We start from the raw sequence: 17,767 nt of genomic DNA, 5'->3' as shown, positions 1-17,767 counted from the left end.
GTATTTTTCAGAATGCTATTGCTAGTCATGTCTGATTTTTGATTCAGTATCTAATACCAGGCATGAGTGTCCAATTTCCCGCTGGATTTCTTGGGTTTGTGGCTTTTTTCTAAAACTTCTGTGCTTATGAACCTGATCTCAGCACTCTTTCCAAAATGGCTATCTTCTTGCCTCTTTGTTCATATTATGTTGTCATTGCTGCTTTTCTTATTTTTCATCAAAATAATTTTTCACTTCTCTTTAATCCTTTTTTTCCTAGCTCTCTTAATATGATTCTCCTTTCATACCTCTGTGTCTTTCCTCTGAAACATATCTAATGTATGAATTAAATAGAACTTAGCTGTTTCTAACAGCAGGTATTCCTACAATTCCTACTGAGGTAATTTAAAAAATAAATAAAAACTCTCTGTGGAAGCCGCCTCTGACGCTGTAAACTACCTCGTTTCCAGCTGACGTTGCATGAAAGTGGTCTGAGTTACTAATTATTTTCGTAATTGAAGATTAATTAGAAAACACAGATTTCTTGAGCAAAGGGGGATGAACAATCTGAGTGTGCTGACGTCCTGAGATATGCCTTCAAGAGTTTTGCTTTTTAACCAGTTATAATCTCTTGAACAGCAAATGTGTGCTGGCATTAATGTTATTACAGTTCCAAGGTTAAGTTTTTCCAACGAGTCTTTGTTGGACAGTGTTTGTACTCTTATTTCACAGCAGAGTTTAAAATACATCATTTCTAAATTGTTTGTGGCTTAGAAGGAGCTTCATCTCTAAATACTCAATTTATCTTCATTAGACTCTGATCTTAATTTAACAGCTGTTTTTATTACAAAGATATTTGTGCGGAGAAAAGCTTTAAATTTTCTGTTTAACTCTTAATTCCTTAACTGCAAAATGGTTTGCTCTTGCTGCTGAAAGTAGAAGAAATGCATATGCACAGATCATCTCTAAGAAATGTTCTTTTTAAATCTAAATCCATGAGAAAACTTCTTTGCATTGAGAAAGAAGGTAGTCATACTCCTGTGGGTCTTGAGAGGAGGAGGGGTTGTTTGGTAGGGGAACAGGAGCTTTCATCACTTTGCAAAAGGAAGATGATCTCCTTCCCTTTCCTTCTGTTTAGTGTGTTGAAACTGCAGAAGTCTAGAGACTGAATCATCTAACCAGTCAGGTCAATCCTCAAGTGAGCTTCAGATCTCCTCCCACAGTAGATCCTAGTTCTGGTTGTATATAGGTTGTTAGATATTACTATTAACTGTTTGTTCTGTTCTTCAAATGATGTGCAGAAATATGGGAATTCAAAACTTTAGTTTTAATAGAAACAAAGTCATGATGTTAAATGGCAGTCATGCAGATAAAACTCCAGGGAATGATGTTGAAACCATCAAATTAATTTATGTCCTCTTGAATTTAAATGTATGACATAGAAATTACTGTTCTTGCTTCCTTGTCAGAATCATTCTCCCCCCCCCCCCCCCCCCCAGGCTTCATTTTTGAAGGCACATGTGTAAGAATAGACCATGGACTCATAAATCGTAGCTTTAAATAAATTTTAATTCTTTAAAATTAAAAATTTTAACTAATTTTTAGGCAAGTGGTGTAAGTTAGTCTGGAGTGTTGGGCTGTTAAGTTGTGTTTTTATGTAAGTATCTGCAACAGGAAACCCCAAGATCCTTGTATAGTATTGGCAGGCTTCTCCTCGAGTGCTACCATTTGAAATGTCCTTCGCTTTCAGTTCAGAGAGCAAAATTTTTAACGTAGGGGAGAGGGCAGAGTTGTTAAAGTAATTCCTGCCTTCAGGTTTTGAAGGTCTCCTTTTATTTCCCATTTCTAAACAACAAATGTTTTGCAGTATTAAATGTATTTAAATGCCATCCCATGAAGACACAATGTGAACAAATGGTTGGGCCTGATGAGCATTTTAAATTGCAGTGTTTCATATAATTTGCACATTAATGATAGGGATATAACAAAAAGGAAGTGTAATGGCCTTCAGCCGTGAGACCATCAAACTGATGAAAGTTCCCTTATCTTGTCCCTGATATACCAGGATATGTGAAGTGTAAAAAATACTATGTCTAAGTAAGTATATAGATATTTCAGGTCAGAATCCGTGGGGGGGTTTTCTGTTGCTTATATCTTAGCGATTCATTGGCAGATTATATAGTTTTGTGTTGTCTCCCACCATTAAGTCCCTCTGTTGTTTGTCTCTTCAATCAATGCTGAGACAAGTACCATAACTAATTTTTAGATTTTTATTTTTTTTTCCTGATACAATATAAGAAATGGGTTCTCACAACATTTGGACAGTGAGTTGTTTCTGGGAACAGACTACACTGCAAGATTAACTTCCACTTTTATTTTATTGGCTGCTTTTTGTTCACTGGTTATGATGCTTCTTGACAAAGCTGAGTTTGTTCTGTACTAGTTTCTCCAGAAGGTAGAATTTGAGATCACCTCTGCTGCTGTTGTATTGCACTGCTGATGGTTTCGTATGGACTTCATGCTAGCCTGCCATGTTTAAATTAACAATCATTTTTCCCCTTTGGCACTAAATAATCCTATGTATGCTTTGACTTGGCTTATGCCAAGCTGAGAGTGGGCAGCTGACTGGCTGCTGAACAATAGCGTACCGTTTATACAGAAGACTGTGTGTAGGAAAGCTAGTATGGTAAGTTAGTATATTAGGCTTGAACAGCATTGAAGAATCGTTTCTTATTAGACTCTGATGAATCTAAATGAAGATGAAATACAAAATTGTGCTACTGTTGTTTATTTAGTTAACATAAAAATGTAGAGACTCCACTGGAATTAATTTTAGTAGAATTCTTTACGGTGCTGGTGCATCAGCAAATGACAAATGCCTTCACCCAGCTTGAGACTGAGGACTTCACGTGTTATGTAGTGTTTCATTTTTATCAGTTGGGTTTGTCTTGTTGGGTGTGTGGTGTTTTGTTTTGTTTTTTAAGATTGATCACAAAATGTTCTACTTAAACTGATGTGTACCTAAAACTGCCTTTTCTGTGTCTGGGAACACTGTAATATTGTGCTTGACTTCATAATAGGCACAGAAAAAGTAAGACAAGCTCAGGACTGCAAAGACCTACATGTCGTAAACCCTGACTGGCTCTGGAGCTGCTTGGAGCGCTGGGACAAGGTTGAGGAACAGCTTTTTCCCTTGAAGGATGACTACATCAAAACACACAGGTAAGTGGGGACTTAGAGGAATAGGGGACATAAAAATAGGTTGTTCGTACAATCAAACTACTTTGTTATTGCAGCTATAAAATCAAAGTATCTGACAAGATGAGAATTGTGTGTGATGTTTGCAGATTTTATGAAAGACCCATCTGTTTTGTCCTTTCCTGTGCTACTGAAACTGAAGGCAATTAAGGAGTTGGGAGGCAGTTCAGCAGCTAGCAGAATTCAGAGAAACCTGTGGTACCGCAAGTTTCTTTGGCAGTTGTATTTGTTAGCCTTATTCAGCAGAATGAGTTGACCTGGTCGGTTAACCCACAAACACAGGGAATGCTACCGAGGGGCAGGAGCATCTTCCATACTGCCAAATGAGGCAGGTGGGGGGAGGGGGGATGCGAACACACTTGCACAACATAAGTCTGTAGAATATTGCATTTTTTGAGTCCCAGCAGTGAGGAGAAAGGGAGAAACAGAAAGCTAGAATGGAAGAAACTAAGTGTGGTGGAATGCATGAAGAGGAGCAAAAACTGGAAGAAAGATACGGGGCCAGAGGGAGTAGTGAGAGAGCACATAGAGGTTTTGGAGTACTAAGATAAGAGCTGAAGGAGAAAGGGTGAAAAATGAGTGCACTAGGAGGACAGCCAAAAACTACATTAACACAGAGAAGGTCAAGAGCTCCTAAGAGCAATCCACTTTAGGAAAGTGCAATGGCTAAAATAACTTGTGACAAGATAGTGTAGTTCCAGCTTTTGCTTCTTCACTTGTTTTAATAGATTTGCATAATAGCATCTTGCAAGTCTAGCAGAGGAGGTTTGAACAGGGAGGTACATAGCCTATTGGATTTTCTGCATTAAACTGATGCTGGTTACTGAATGACTGAATAGGCTAGACATTTGCTAAAGATTTGCTTTCTGCTTGAAAGATGCTGTGCCTTGGAGGGCAAAATGTGTGTGCTTCTTTCTGAGACTCCAAATGCACCAAAAGTAGAAGCATCTGAAAATGAGATCACTGATTGAATGGGAGAGTAGATAGAGACCCAGCATCCCTAAAACTTAGGAAGAAAAGTAGTTCATTTATGGCTTGACTAAGAACATTTTGCGTTTAAAAAGTGCTACCAGATTTTTTAACCGCAATGTGGAATATTTATATGAGACACTTAACTGAGGCCTGGCACTGCCAGACACCAAGCTTTCTAGTAGAAATCTGTACAGTGACCTGCAAGCATCATTTTTTGACATTTAGGTGAATGTTGGTCTTTCTGTCTATCTTAATTTTACTCTTCTGTTTCACTTAGATATGATATTTCTTCCTGTTCTTTGTTTCAAGTACAATATACCTTAACTTCTTACATTTTTTCCCAAAACTTAAGTCAGTAAGAACATCTTAAAAATGCAAGAGCTTTTATTTTATTAACCTAACATGCAAATTTTTTGCAAAAGATTTTCCCCTTAATTAATCTGTCTGAAATAGCAATTACTGATACAGAGTACTTTTGAACTGAGGGATGAACTCTGAAAAAAGTTGCATATAAAATGAGTCTAAGACTAGGAAAAAGAATAATTAAGCTTGGAATTGGTTGACCTTAAATGTTGATGCTACAGCAATACTACTTCAGAAAGGTAGTCCATGAAAGCACATGTGAAAAGCTTCAGTTTTGTGGTATTCTAATATTTGTTGCAGTATCGTTTAATTTTTTTTTCTATAACATTGGTTTCATAGTGTGTATGCATGCTGTTAGTGACTTTTTTTTAATGATTCTATTTCTTTTTGTGGTCCTTTATCTTAATTGGATAGTATGTCATAATGGTGATTTCGGCAGACTGATCTCAATGTTTTTGTTGGCATTTCTAAAACTATGTTTTAAAAATGGTTTAGTATGCTAACAAATGAATTGGATGATTTGCAAATTAATACCATGTATTCTCTCAGAGCCATGTTGAAGAGCAAAGACTTAGATTTGATACAAAAGCATGCTTTTCTCTTTGTAGAATATATGCAGATATCACGCTAATCTAACTGTGTATTTGATACCACCTGGAAGCAACTTCAGTAACTTTATGTGTTAAGACTATTTTAAGGCATCTCTAAGGCATCTTTAATTTTTTTTTATGATGTAAATATGACATTTGCATTTTTCTGTTTTAAATTCAGTGAGACTTTCATGGCGGGGTGGAGGAGATTGGAAGATTTCCAAAGAAACTTTTTTCTCCCCCCCCCCCCCCCTTCCTTTAGAGAGAAGGAATACCCATCTTCTGACATTCTGGTTAAAGATAGTGTATTTAAATTTATAAAGCAATTTTTTCTATACTTCATCCAACAGAGAGAATAGCCCTGCCGCGTTTCCTGATACACACAGCACATTCCAGACTGCTCTGTTTCACCCGACACCCATCCATCCAAAGTCTCAGCCTGGTCCTGAAGTTCGACTTTATGATCCTAACACTGGAAAGCTAATCAGAAAAGGCTCTCAGACCTCTGGCCAGTCTATGTACATCCAGTCTCCAGCTCCACCCCTCACCTTACCAGTCCATGGCGAACACTCATCCTTCAGGTACATAAAGTATAGCTAAGAGTCACTTTAAAAAACAACATCTGAAAATATAATTAAATTTAACTCCTGTTATTTTTGCATTTGGTCAGATTGTCATCGTGGTTTAGTTTTTTTGTTTGTTTGTTTGTTTCTTTTCTAAAAAGAATAGACTTGTAATATTTAGCCTAAGGAAATGAGTAAAAGTGAATATTTAGCTTTAGTGAAATCAGTGACTTAAAATTCTGGATTCTTTGTGCCTCACTTAGGGTTTGAGTTATTCTAATATGCTTTACAGCACACAACAGACTACACACTACATTTATTCTTTTGGGGGTTTATACTCACACCCAAGTGAGGCAGGCTAATGTGTCTTAAATCCAAATCCAATATATTTAAAATTTGTTTAAAATATACCTAGTAGAATTTGGTTTTGTTTGTAAAGGTTTCCTCTTAATTATTCTTTCAGATGGGAGATTCCTCAAAATAAAACACAGGAGTAATATAAGCAATGGGAGGAGAGTGTAGCTAACTGAGTATTATTAAATAATGTTATAAAATTGAATACTACTTAATCCTTAGATCTCTAAATCAAGACACTAAAGCAGGAGGAGCAGGTCTGCTTTTTGAGACATAAGGATCATGGCTGGACTTTGCCAAACTTTGTGAATTTTGTTAAGTAACAAAGGCAACACATGTCTCTTAAGGGTGTATAAAATCTATCTCTAAAATACATTCCTAAGTAGCTGTATAAAAGATCAAGTTTTGGGGAATGCTAAGACTTTAGCAAGTCTTGCTGACTCCAGTGGCAAAAAGAAAAAAAGCATCCGGTTGTAGGCTAAGCTTTTCTCTTCGTAAAATTTGATCAGAGTATAGCAGCTATTACAAAGCATTTCAGTCTCCCAAGCAACTGCAGAAATACAAAGCACAATAGTAAATGCACAGAGTTTTCTACTTTTCTCCCCTTGTTCCCCCTCGGGTTTTATCACTTGTATTGTAAAGGTTTTGTGTATTAGTATATCTTACTATGTTTCCTCTGTATCTTGCTGTTGCTAAATTATTCCAGTCTCTTTGGTCTTTCTCATTTTTCATCTTTTTATAGGCTTTTTCTTATTTCAGCATTCTTGTTTCTGTCAACACTGTTCTTTTTTTCTCCAGTCTCTTTTGTTTGTGAAGCAAAATACTCTTTTTTTTTGTTTTCAGTTTCTTTTTAACTGTGTCTCTAAAATCTGTATTTACTATGACATGTTAAATGAACAGAAAAAACTTTAAATAGTCAAGACGCAGCCAGTATCCAGAGAGGAGCTGAAAAGATTTTTTGCTTGTCAGTTATTGAGAAAGGGTATTTGTCAAGAAATGCGGAGAGGTGGGAAGGTTTTATGTGTGTATAATTGTCACCTGACGCTTCTAAGATGCTTTGATATGATGGTTTACGTTCATATGAATGCAACATTCAATGCTTTAGAAAGTATGGTTTTCAATGCCTGTTCTTCCTCTTTCTGTCAAAAATTTAATGAAAAATTACATCGACACCTAAATCTATTTGTCTTTAATGCAGACATGCTTCTTCATTTGATCGTTTTATGGAAAAGGGGAAAAATATACTTCAGCTGGCACCTTAGTTGAGTTTCTCTGAGTCCCAGGTAGATTTGGGGAGTGGAGGGAGACTGTATCTCCCCCCTACCCCTTTGTTTTACTGCGCTTCTACATTTTTTGACTGCCAGTGCTCAGGGGTCAGATGATTTAATCTATCTAAGAACTTGAATCTGATTAGTCAATACTGCAGCTTTGCTACATAATGAAGCAGCTGGGTGTCTTAAACTACTGTAGTTCCCTTTCTTACATTGGGAGATAATCTTTTTTTTTTCATTATTTCCTATTGATTTGTTTCAAGTGGTAATATGACTGATCTGTAAACACTGATTTCTAAACTGAAGCATGTTTGTAGTCCTCAGAGCAGCTCAGCTGTCTTCGAATTCAATTGTTATAGTGAGGAATATCTTGGTAAAGCCTACGGGGAAAACAGTGACCAAATACTGCTTTAGGTTCTCTAATGTATAGTCAGTACAGTGCAGAACATGAAGGCTGTTTAAGAAATAACAAAGAAGTGAATATGAACAGTTTTTCTGTGTGTTGGCTGAACACGAGTTGAGGCAAAACTATATAAACGATATCGTCACCTTCCCTTGTCTTCATGCATATGTCTATTACAGCTTTAAAAAAAAAAAAGCAAGCTTTACAGGCAATTTTAAATCTGACATGGTGCTTGACTTTAGAGAAAACTTCCTTATTGTAGCAATTTCTTGGTAGAAGGCAATATATTTTGTGTCCTGACAGACTTTATGCTCATATGTTCACCTCCTACAGAAAGATGAGAATACCTTTAACTAAGTCATTGAATTTAAGCACAGGTGGATAAAGCTGTTAACACTTGCAACTGCTATGCTCTTAATATAGTTGGGGGGGAGGGGGAGCTTTAGCAAGCTCTTCTTCTTTATATACAAATTAACCAAAGTTTCAGCTTTTCCGTTTGCCACGTCCTTTTGAATTCTGAAGCAATGTAGATAGAATTGGCTTTATTTTATCTAAAAGAAATTTTTATTCTCAAGTCTTTCATTCCTGGCACTTTTTGTAGATATAAGCCTGTCTGCAACCCTAGGTATTTTAAAATACCTACCTCCTCAAATCATTAGTATATTTTATTAGACAAGATTAGAATAATATCTCTGATTGCTGTTGTGGGTGACTAGCCAAATTCTTCCTTTTCTTGCCAAAGCCTGCAATAATTTGTTAGTTTCTAAAACAAAGCAAAAAACCCACCTTTATCTGGATTTCGGACAACGGGCAACAAACTCGCACTGCTACATGAAGAAACCATTGAAGAAATAGTCAGGTGGCATAGCAATGATGCTGGGACTTACTGTAAGGATAGACCTTATGCTTAGAGCATAACCTGGTGCAAGATGGGTTACTGAAAAGTGCTCCAGATTTTGAGTACAATATAAGTCTGTATCAGTTCCCACCATTTTATTTTGGGTTGAACATTTATTTTTTTGTTTTAAGATGATTTTAGGAGAGCAACTAATTCAGAAAAGGATATAATTGAAATATCTACACACAATTTGCAGTGGAACTGTCACCAATAAATTACAGTTGGTTCTGTGATTTTGGTCAGTTTTTTGTTACAAGCATAGGTCTTGATGTTGTACTTGGTTCTACGAGACTTTCAAGAACGCTTGCTTTTTGTCACGGGTATTGCAGTCTAAATCGATGATAGTTCATGAGATGCAGTATTTTAGTGTTGTCCATGAAAAGAAATGCAAATGGCATCTTGGACTAGGATAAAGAAAAAATGGTTTTGCAAGTTAAATTCTAGTGAACGCTAACAATTCAGTAACAGATGAGGCAAAGCTTAGAAAATGGGTATAATTTACACGTGAGAAGCTAAAAGGAGCACTCTGGTTTTAAATAATACTAAGATGCATCAACATTTGTTTGCAACAAGTGGCTTGAGTAGATACTAGTGGCTGAAAAAATTCTTTGGGATTCATATAATTTAATTTCATTTGTAAAATTTCAAGTCTTAATATACATGCTCAGTGTTGCAGTTTTTTCTGGCTAATGTTATCAAATTTGACAATGAAAAATACAAAGTACCGAGTTTGAATGATTACTGGACCTTAAATATTCTTCACACTTTCACTGTGGTGATACTATTTTTAGCTCTTGCTTTGTTACTGTGTCAGTGAAAGTAAGATGCTTGTCGCTTCCCTGAATGTTGCACCCAGCCTGTATGTAGTCAGTTCTAATGCACGTGCATGTAACTGTGCAGATAAGATTGACAAGTGCCAGCCAACCTCTACAGAATATCGTGTTACTTCTGAAAAAGTACTCATGAAACTCATCTGATTAGAAATACATGTCAATTCCAGCATTTGTATGTCTTTTAGATTTGAATCAGCGTAACAAGCAGTTGAAAATACGAAGTCTGAAAAACATCTTTGGTAAAATAAAAATGTTTGTTACAAACTTCAAAGTAGTCTTTGTTTATTTTACCTTTTGGTATGCTTTGGAGGGAAGTCTCAGTATTTCTTAGCAGTAGTAGTTGGAAAATACTGGAAAAAATCTGACAGTAGTCTTGAGTATATTAATACAGTTATTTTTAATAAAGCATATATGTGTCTGTTTATAGTAATGGGACCAATGTGTATAGTAAGACTAGATCTCTCCATGTAGTCTTAACTTTTACCACTGATGGAGTCTTCAACCTGAGACTTGTAATATTTCTGCATATTACTGCTTCAGAATATAGAACTTCACAGCTCTGCCTACTATTCAATAGCTTTGGAATTAAACTGTCAGTACGGTTTTCATTTAATAATGATGCAAAATAATCCCTGCCTTTGCCAAAACTTAAGGTGAAGATGATGTTCTTTCTAAAGTATTCAAAATAAGAATATAAATAAGAATACAACTGTACAGAAACTGCAAAAAGAAGAGTTCTCACGGTCATCAGTATGATAGTATGTTCTTAAACGTGCTTTTTTTTTTTTTCTAGTCTAAGAAAATCTGCTTGGCTGCCTGCTACATGTAATATAAGTGTAAAATTCTTGGCGTGGTCCAACTTGTCATGTTTTTTGTACAGTAGTATAAGATGCTTATATCTTGTGTTTTGTCATTCTCTGTTTTACTAAGAATTTAAATCACTGTCTTTCTCTTGGCTAGGACACCTATTAAAAAGGCATAGAAATAATGTACTTAAAAATCCCTTTGGAAAATACAGTGGAATGCTGTATTTTTTTCCTCTTCTAGGTGTAAAAATTGTCTGCGAGTGGTTTAACAGAAAAAAATAAATTAAAAAAAAATGTGAAATGGGAAAACATTTGAATGAAGAAGTTAGGCTGTGATGAAAAACTCTAATGGAAAAATAAGTTTGGTTAGTTCATTTTCACAACATTTAAGTTGGTTTTTGGCTTCGTAGAAAATCCCAGCATGCAGAAATGATAAAATGAGAAGGTGCCCTGTTTTCTGCTGTACTGCAAAGTAGTGGTGAGTTGACAGGTATCTTCCATTGCATATAACATGATTTTTTCCCCATATAACAATGACATGAGTTCCCTCTCTCTTCCCCCACTCATTTCAAAAAAGAATTCCTGTCTCTTACACCTATCCATGGGATCTGAGAGGACGGATGCATATTTAGGAAATATGACTCCTCAAAAAAGAGCCCGACAGCTTCATCTGGTTTGCAAATTTATGTTCCGTTTGAAAAACGGATGTAGGAAGAAGAACCTTGATATCTAGATGGCCTTCTCAAGAAGCTGTTAAGTTCACGATAGGAGAAACAATTTTACAGAAACTTTCATGTGAGTGGACTTGCATATTCTTAAAGAATCTTAAGTACATGGGTGGGGTTTTTTGAGCAGGAGGGGGAGGACATTACCTAAAGCTGTTTCTTGAAAATCCAAGCTTGATGAGAAGCGGCCATGCTGCACTGAATCTCTTGTTAGCTGAGACCATGCTCTCCACTTCCTGAATCTCCACCACTGTCTGGAACAGCTTGATAATGGTTCTCACCTGGTGGTTACAGCTCGAAAAAGTCACAGTTGGTTGTGGTAATTTCACCCCACATACACCTTCTCATGGCTAACATAACAAAAGCTTATGGGTCACAAATCCTCTGTGTACCTTGAGATTTTTCGACAGGACCCTAGGTGGTGCTGAGCTGCTGTAATTGTGTTCCAGGGGTTGCTGTGGCAATAAATCAAGTATTCAGAGTTAGCTGTACTGCAAAGCAATTTTAGCATAACCCTTGGGCTTATAAAATAGGATTTTGGAAGTCTATATCCTATAAAATAGGATTTTGGTGAAAAAGTTACCTAAGAATGATGAGTTTCCTGCTGTGGTTTTAGATATTGTCAATCTTTTCATTACTGTTATACAGCAGTTCCCTGGAAGTTGTTATTATCCAATCCATTTCAATGAATATTTTGCCATTGCTTTTTGTATCTGCATGTTCTGCTTAAATACAGTAACTAATGAGGTAATAAATTTAAAAAAAAATTTTTTTTAATTGCTACTGTATCTGAAAAGCCAAAAAGAAGTAGGGTCTGTTTCACATCTCATCCAGGCTTAATATGTGGGAGAAGTCTGAAGATTGAGGTTGTAGAAATGAGCTTTCTAGTCCTGCTGCAAACCTCCTGTTATCTGTGAAGTTGCAAATTAGAGAGATATACTTTGAGTCTAAAGAACACAAGCATCGTGTAGGTCAAGAAATATTGATTAGGATATAAGAATTGTTTCATAAATAGTAAACTCCATTTGAGCACAAATTTTAAAATATTTTAAGAGAAAAACATCTCCAGCTACTGAAGCTCTTGACTTCAAGAAAGTTTTGTTAGTTACTTACAAGAATAATGGGAAGGCAGGGGAGTGGGTACCTAGTCAAAGGTAGAATAAAAATTTAAGCCATTGGATGGAAAATAAAAGCAGGTGTTGGGAGACCTGATCTTTGTTCTGTTGCTGAACACAGAATGTAGCAGTATTAAGGAAAGTCATATTCAGCTGTCATAAACCGTGTATAGAATTTGATTTCTAGACAAACTATAAATGAAGTAAATTTTTCTTATGTGGGACCCCTGACATTTTTCAGAGTTGTTCAACCACATCAGCAGCAGATGTTTGAAGAAGAAGACTTACCAGCAAGTGAGAACGAAGAGCAGCCAGGTCCGTCTAAGCGGAAACGCCAGCCAAGTATGTCTGAGACAATGCCCCTGTACACCCTATGTAAAGAGGATTTAGAGAGTATGGATAAAGAGGTGAGCTTAACTAATTGTGACAGAATTCTAACAAAATGATTGCTCATTATGCATAACACAGTTTAACTTTTGTTAAGTTATATGCGTATGTGAACTGACCTTGTATGCCACTACAGTAACTCAAAATAAAAGCTGTAGCAGACTAAGTAGAGTTCAGTCTAGAATGCAATTATGTTCTGCAAAGTAAACTTGAGTTAAGGAATGGGAGTACTCTTGCGTGTAAGTAGGCCTCTAAAGCAGAACTTTGTGCAAGTGTTGCTTTGTCGTAATAAAGGTATTACCAGATTTGTCATGTGTTTAGGTTTGTCAGGTGTCACTTTAAACCTTTTTTTTTTTTTTAAAAGTCAAACTTCAAAGAATCTGGACCAAATCAGTGGCAGGATTGGAGAGGTCTGTAAATGTACTTGGCACAAGCTGTAGAGAACAGATAAGAGATCAAAGAGCCAAAGGAGAGTGTGGAACGTCATTATCTATAGACATGTAGTTGCAGTGCTGTTAAATCATAGCTGTCAGGGTTCTGCAGTGAGGAGAGAGCACTGTCTGTTACAGAAAAACCTGTACTTTTTCATACAAAACTATATTAACTTGAAGTTCATTGTAGACTGTCCATCAGCTGCTTGTTTTTCACATATTCTAGTGTGTACTTTTTTAGAATGAACTACATTCTTCTTTCTAATCTTGTGTAATATTTAATGATACATAGAGAAAAAATTATCTATGGTTAAACACTGTATTTTCATGAATTCATTATATTGTGCATGACTTAACTATAAAATCTAGTGATGCTAGAACTTGAAGTCATCTTTGACCTTAGATGATTCACCAGGGGCAGAGACAGGAGCCAGCTTTCAGTAATAAGTTGATAAACAGGTTCTAGCCATAACAGCCCTTAGAAGTTACCGTCTTTGGAAAAATATAATAAAAGCATGAGAAGGAAACTGCATGTTTCGCTAAGGAAAGAAAGTTTATATGTACATATTATAATTTTGAGATATGCTCAGTTACTGTTAGAGTTCTGGAAGAACTTTAAGCTGACTTTCAGGATGGTTTTCCAGGAAAAGGTCCAATAACTTTGAACAACTGTGGTGATCCACTCTGAATTTCAGATCAGTGTAACCCTTTAGCTATTTCATCTCAGGCTTTCACAGAAGTAGTATTTCTTCTTATTAAAAGATATGACTGAAAAAATTAGTAAATAGCTTTTAGGATGAAAAGCAAAGTCTCTGGAGACCACTAGGTTTAAGTGTGCCTTAATTGCACAACCCAAAGAAGGGTTATGTTACTGAGCTAGTAGAATTCATTTTCTACCATATAATTGTTGTCTTTTTTGTTCTGTAAGGGTAGTTCAAGTAGTAAGTTGGTAATACTGTACTTTTGAATCTGCTTGTCTCTGATTATCAACTTGCTAGCTGTGGTTATATTTTTTGCAGTAACAAATGCCAGCTCATTCAGAACCGAACTGAAACCAAGTAGCCTCACTCAAGTCACCAAGCATCCCAGAGGCGGTAGTTTCAGCTGCGAGCCTGGCTCAGATTAATTTGTGGCCTGAGTCTTTGTAAGACTCCACTGTCATGATGCCAGTCCCTGAAACCACCTGTCACTTGTGTTGTCAGTGGTACTTAAAGTAAACTGGTATTATTAGGCTGCTTTTTGAGTACTAACACTTTTCTAATGGTGTGACTCTTGGAAAACATTGCTGTTCCAGCATGTGCACTGAGCCAAAAGAATGTATGTATAATTTTCATAATTATGGCAAAAGGTATTTATTGTTCTGTTTTTGAAGATCCTATTCAGGGACTTTGGTAAAATCTGAAGTTTCTGACACTGTTCCCTTTGTGATTGCTTGTATGCTGCTGCAGTTGGAGGAAAGTAGAGGTTTTATTCCTATTCTACAAATACAGACTTGTTAACTTAAGATGATTTACTTTTAAATTATGCTTTTGTTTAAGCTGCATAGTATGTTTTGAAACTAGATTTCATGCACTCCAGAATGAATGCAGCTTGATTATTTTTCCCAGTGGATTTGTTTTGTGGTCATTTTAGCTTTGGTTCCAAGAGTGTGATTTGAAGTTATAGCTGCTGCCCAAAGGTTTCCCTTCCACCATGCTTTGTTCCCACCCCTCTTTTTACTGCAACATCTACATTTCTCTGACCCTCGGGCAGCTGAACCGGCAGAAACTTTTCACTTCTTTTTTGTATGGGGATGTGTCGTGGGTTTGCTTATTTGGGGGGAAGTGGGCATGTCTAGTATTTTACATCCCTAACATGGTTCGCTCAGGGGTCCAGTGTTAGTAGTGACATGAAGGAGCGGGCACAGAGGATGCGTAATGACAAGGTTGAGCTAGATGTGGTAGTGCCACCTTATGTCAGCAGCTCATTTTGTCCTAGGAGCTGCCTACAGAGGCAGGCTGGGAAAACTAACCTTTGCAGGCTAACATAGGCTAGCCTTGTGACTGCTGCCTTCCCCCTGGTAACAATAACGTGTTTATGGAGGAGCAATGTAATGTAACTACTAGAATGGGATTTCATTGCCTCATGTGGTAGTACACTTATGAAAGAGGAGAATCTGTGGTAGTGTAATCCATAAAATATAAAAACTTAGCGAAGCATATATAAGCGATCCCGCTGTCAGGAGTGTTATCAAATAAACAAAGTGAAAATAAGCTCCATAAACATTGTTTATCGGTGTTCAGTTGCTCTCATGCTGTGACTAGTTTAATTTCTACAGAAAGTCTTTTGTCTGCATCCCGTCCCTCATAAAGCTATGTTAAAGGATAATAAACCTTTCTGCAACAGTGTCACTAAAAGGTGTGGTACTTTCTGCCACAAAAATCCTTTTGCTCCTCTTTCTGCTCTCATGATCTTGTGGCTATGTGATCAGCTGATTGCAGACTAACTTGGGAAAGAGGGGGAGTCCATGTTCTAGTCAACACCAGTGATGTCTTGCTGCGTAACTGCAAGTGCTATTGCTGAAAGAGACATGGGGCTAGGAATATGTGGCCCAAGAAGGGTGAAAAGTCCATCCCTTTCAGTGGGGCTTTGCTACAGCATAAGCCAACCCATGTCTCAATTGCTGCATTCCTACCCTTGAGCCAGGGTGGGTAAACATGGGTTCGCATGGTAAGCCAGGTCAGGGAGTTGGTCTGGTTGGAAAAGATCACTCAATTTTCATCATTATCGGCTCTCTGAAATAGCTCGTCGTTGTAGCTGCATGAGTACTTGAGTCAGCAGCGACCAGAGGGTAGAAGGAGCTGGGAATGTGCAGTAGAGGCAGAACTGCAGTCTTTGGATTTAAAACTGCATCCTCACTATTTCTGCTCATTTGTTTGAATTGCCTGGCAAATTCAGATCATGTTTTTTTATTGGGTCAAAAGGATCTGTTTAGCTTTAGGCACTGTTTTGGTTTTTGGGTCCCCGTTCCCTCCCCCCCCCCCCCCCCAAATAAAATGAAGTAGAAAATGTAAGGGTTTTATACGTGCTGTTTCTGTGGTCGTAACAAGCAATAAATAACTGCTGTGATGAGTTTAACATCTGCAGGAAGTCTTTTTGTTTTTTCCTTGCAAAAATCTCTGAAAAGGCCACATAGGTCCAAGCAATGCAGAATTTGCAAGTACTTTACATGTGGGAGAGTTTTGTTAGAAGGTACAAGATGGAAGCCAATAAAGACAATTTCATTATGATTTCTTCATAAGTTAAAACTCTTTCCATCCTTAACATATTTAAATAGCTGTTCATGGCTTTTCTTAGTGAAAAAGCAATAGCCATTCCCATATTGCATGTCGAAGAACAGCCACAAGTAGGCACCTTTGATATAAAAATTCGATCTTACATGCATTTTTATCTTCTCCCATTATTTTAGCTGTAGTTGTGCTATAGATACCAAATAAGCCAAAGGAAATTAATAGTATCCCAGCTGTTGTGCTGCAGCTTATGGTAACTTAGCCTTTGCATCTTTATCAGTGCCAAAGATCTGGGAGACCAGATCAGTGGTAGCCTCTTTTCCCTCTGACATGAGGGACTGCTTCAACTTTATTAAAGTGCAAGAACAAAAGGATTAAAATACTAGGGTTGCCCTTCAAAGGGAAATTGCCAAGTCGGAGTAAGTGTGCAATGAATGGATCCCTACCGGAGAAAGGTACAGCCTGCTAAGGCTGCAGCCTCACAGCTGAGAGAAATTTTTTCCCCTTTCTTTTCCTGTACTAGCTAGACACAGGTGGTCTGCCACTGACTGCTACTGTATGCAGCTCTGCTACAGAATGGTAAGGAGAAGTAGAATTAAATGCACCAAGTGAAATTAGCTTGTGTGTAACAATTTAAAACCTGGAGAAAACTATTTCTAAATAAGTGGTGATCTGATATATAATCAGCAAAAAAATACTTCATAAAAATTCTGTTCATAACAGTCTGTATTTAGTTTGCTGTAGTCTTTGTGGTATGTTGCTGTTTCACCAAAGGGCAAGGATTGAAGACCACATTTAAAGAGGAGGTTTTCAAACACTGCTTTGCTGCAGCAGTCCACTTGTCCAGCTACTTACTGTGGAGGTACAGAACTGTTGCCGGTGCATGTTAGGTGCAGTTATTAAGTGGAGGAGCTGTTGTTCCTCTGCGGCCAGGTGAAAGTTGCTGACCTACCAGCCAACCACTGGAATGTTGTGCAGATCTGCTGTAGACTGCTGACAAAACCCAGAAAGTGGAAGCCAGAGTGCAAATGATTAAGTCTTCTGTATCCATGTCCAAAAATAAGATTTATTAGCTAACACATGCTGCATGATGTAGGGTAAAGGCATACAAATCATGTAAAGACATACATGGCTCCTTTCCTTTGTAGTTAATTATCTCCATATAGGATGACATACAATTCTGCTTTTCCCAGAGGTTACCCATTGATCATCTTGTGATGATACTCTTATAGGCTGATGCCACATCCGTGGTAGGCTGAAAGTAACAGCAGAAGACAGCCAGCCATAGGCATTTACATCTCTGTCACTGTTAACACTTGTAGATCAGAAGAGAAGCCATCTTAGGCAGATACCCAGTGTGGGCCTCACTGATGGAAAGCTCAGTAAGGAAACCCTCACGGCAGAAACATTTTGCATTATGTTCTGCAGTGCCTTCTCATCTGAGATGGCCTGGGATTACTCATGTCTTAGAACACCTGTGCACACACAGTCTGCTAGTTGTATGATCTTTATGTTTTTGTGTTTAGTATCCTGTTTTTGTCAAGGGGTTT

The 17,767-nt window shown here is 37.3% G+C and overlaps 1 protein-coding gene across 1 annotated transcript in view; it reads left to right on the top strand.

The window, feature by feature from the left end:
* CTDP1 (CTD phosphatase subunit 1) overlaps window positions 1-17,767 on the top strand; it is a 122,067-nt gene that overhangs the window by 41,794 nt on the left and 62,506 nt on the right. The window contains exons 9-11 of the mRNA XM_067290945.1: window positions 3,060-3,201; window positions 5,513-5,743; window positions 12,372-12,537. Coding sequence (XP_067147046.1) covers window positions 3,060-3,201; window positions 5,513-5,743; window positions 12,372-12,537 — 539 coding nt within the window. The remainder of the gene's footprint in view (window positions 1-3,059; window positions 3,202-5,512; window positions 5,744-12,371; window positions 12,538-17,767) is intronic.

This window comes from Apteryx mantelli, chromosome 2 (genome assembly GCF_036417845.1).
Source record: "Apteryx mantelli isolate bAptMan1 chromosome 2, bAptMan1.hap1, whole genome shotgun sequence".
NCBI classification, from domain to species: domain Eukaryota; kingdom Metazoa; phylum Chordata; class Aves; order Apterygiformes; family Apterygidae; genus Apteryx; species Apteryx mantelli.
The sequence above is the reverse complement of the archived record's forward strand: the minus strand, read 5'-3'. Positions and strand labels throughout refer to the sequence as shown.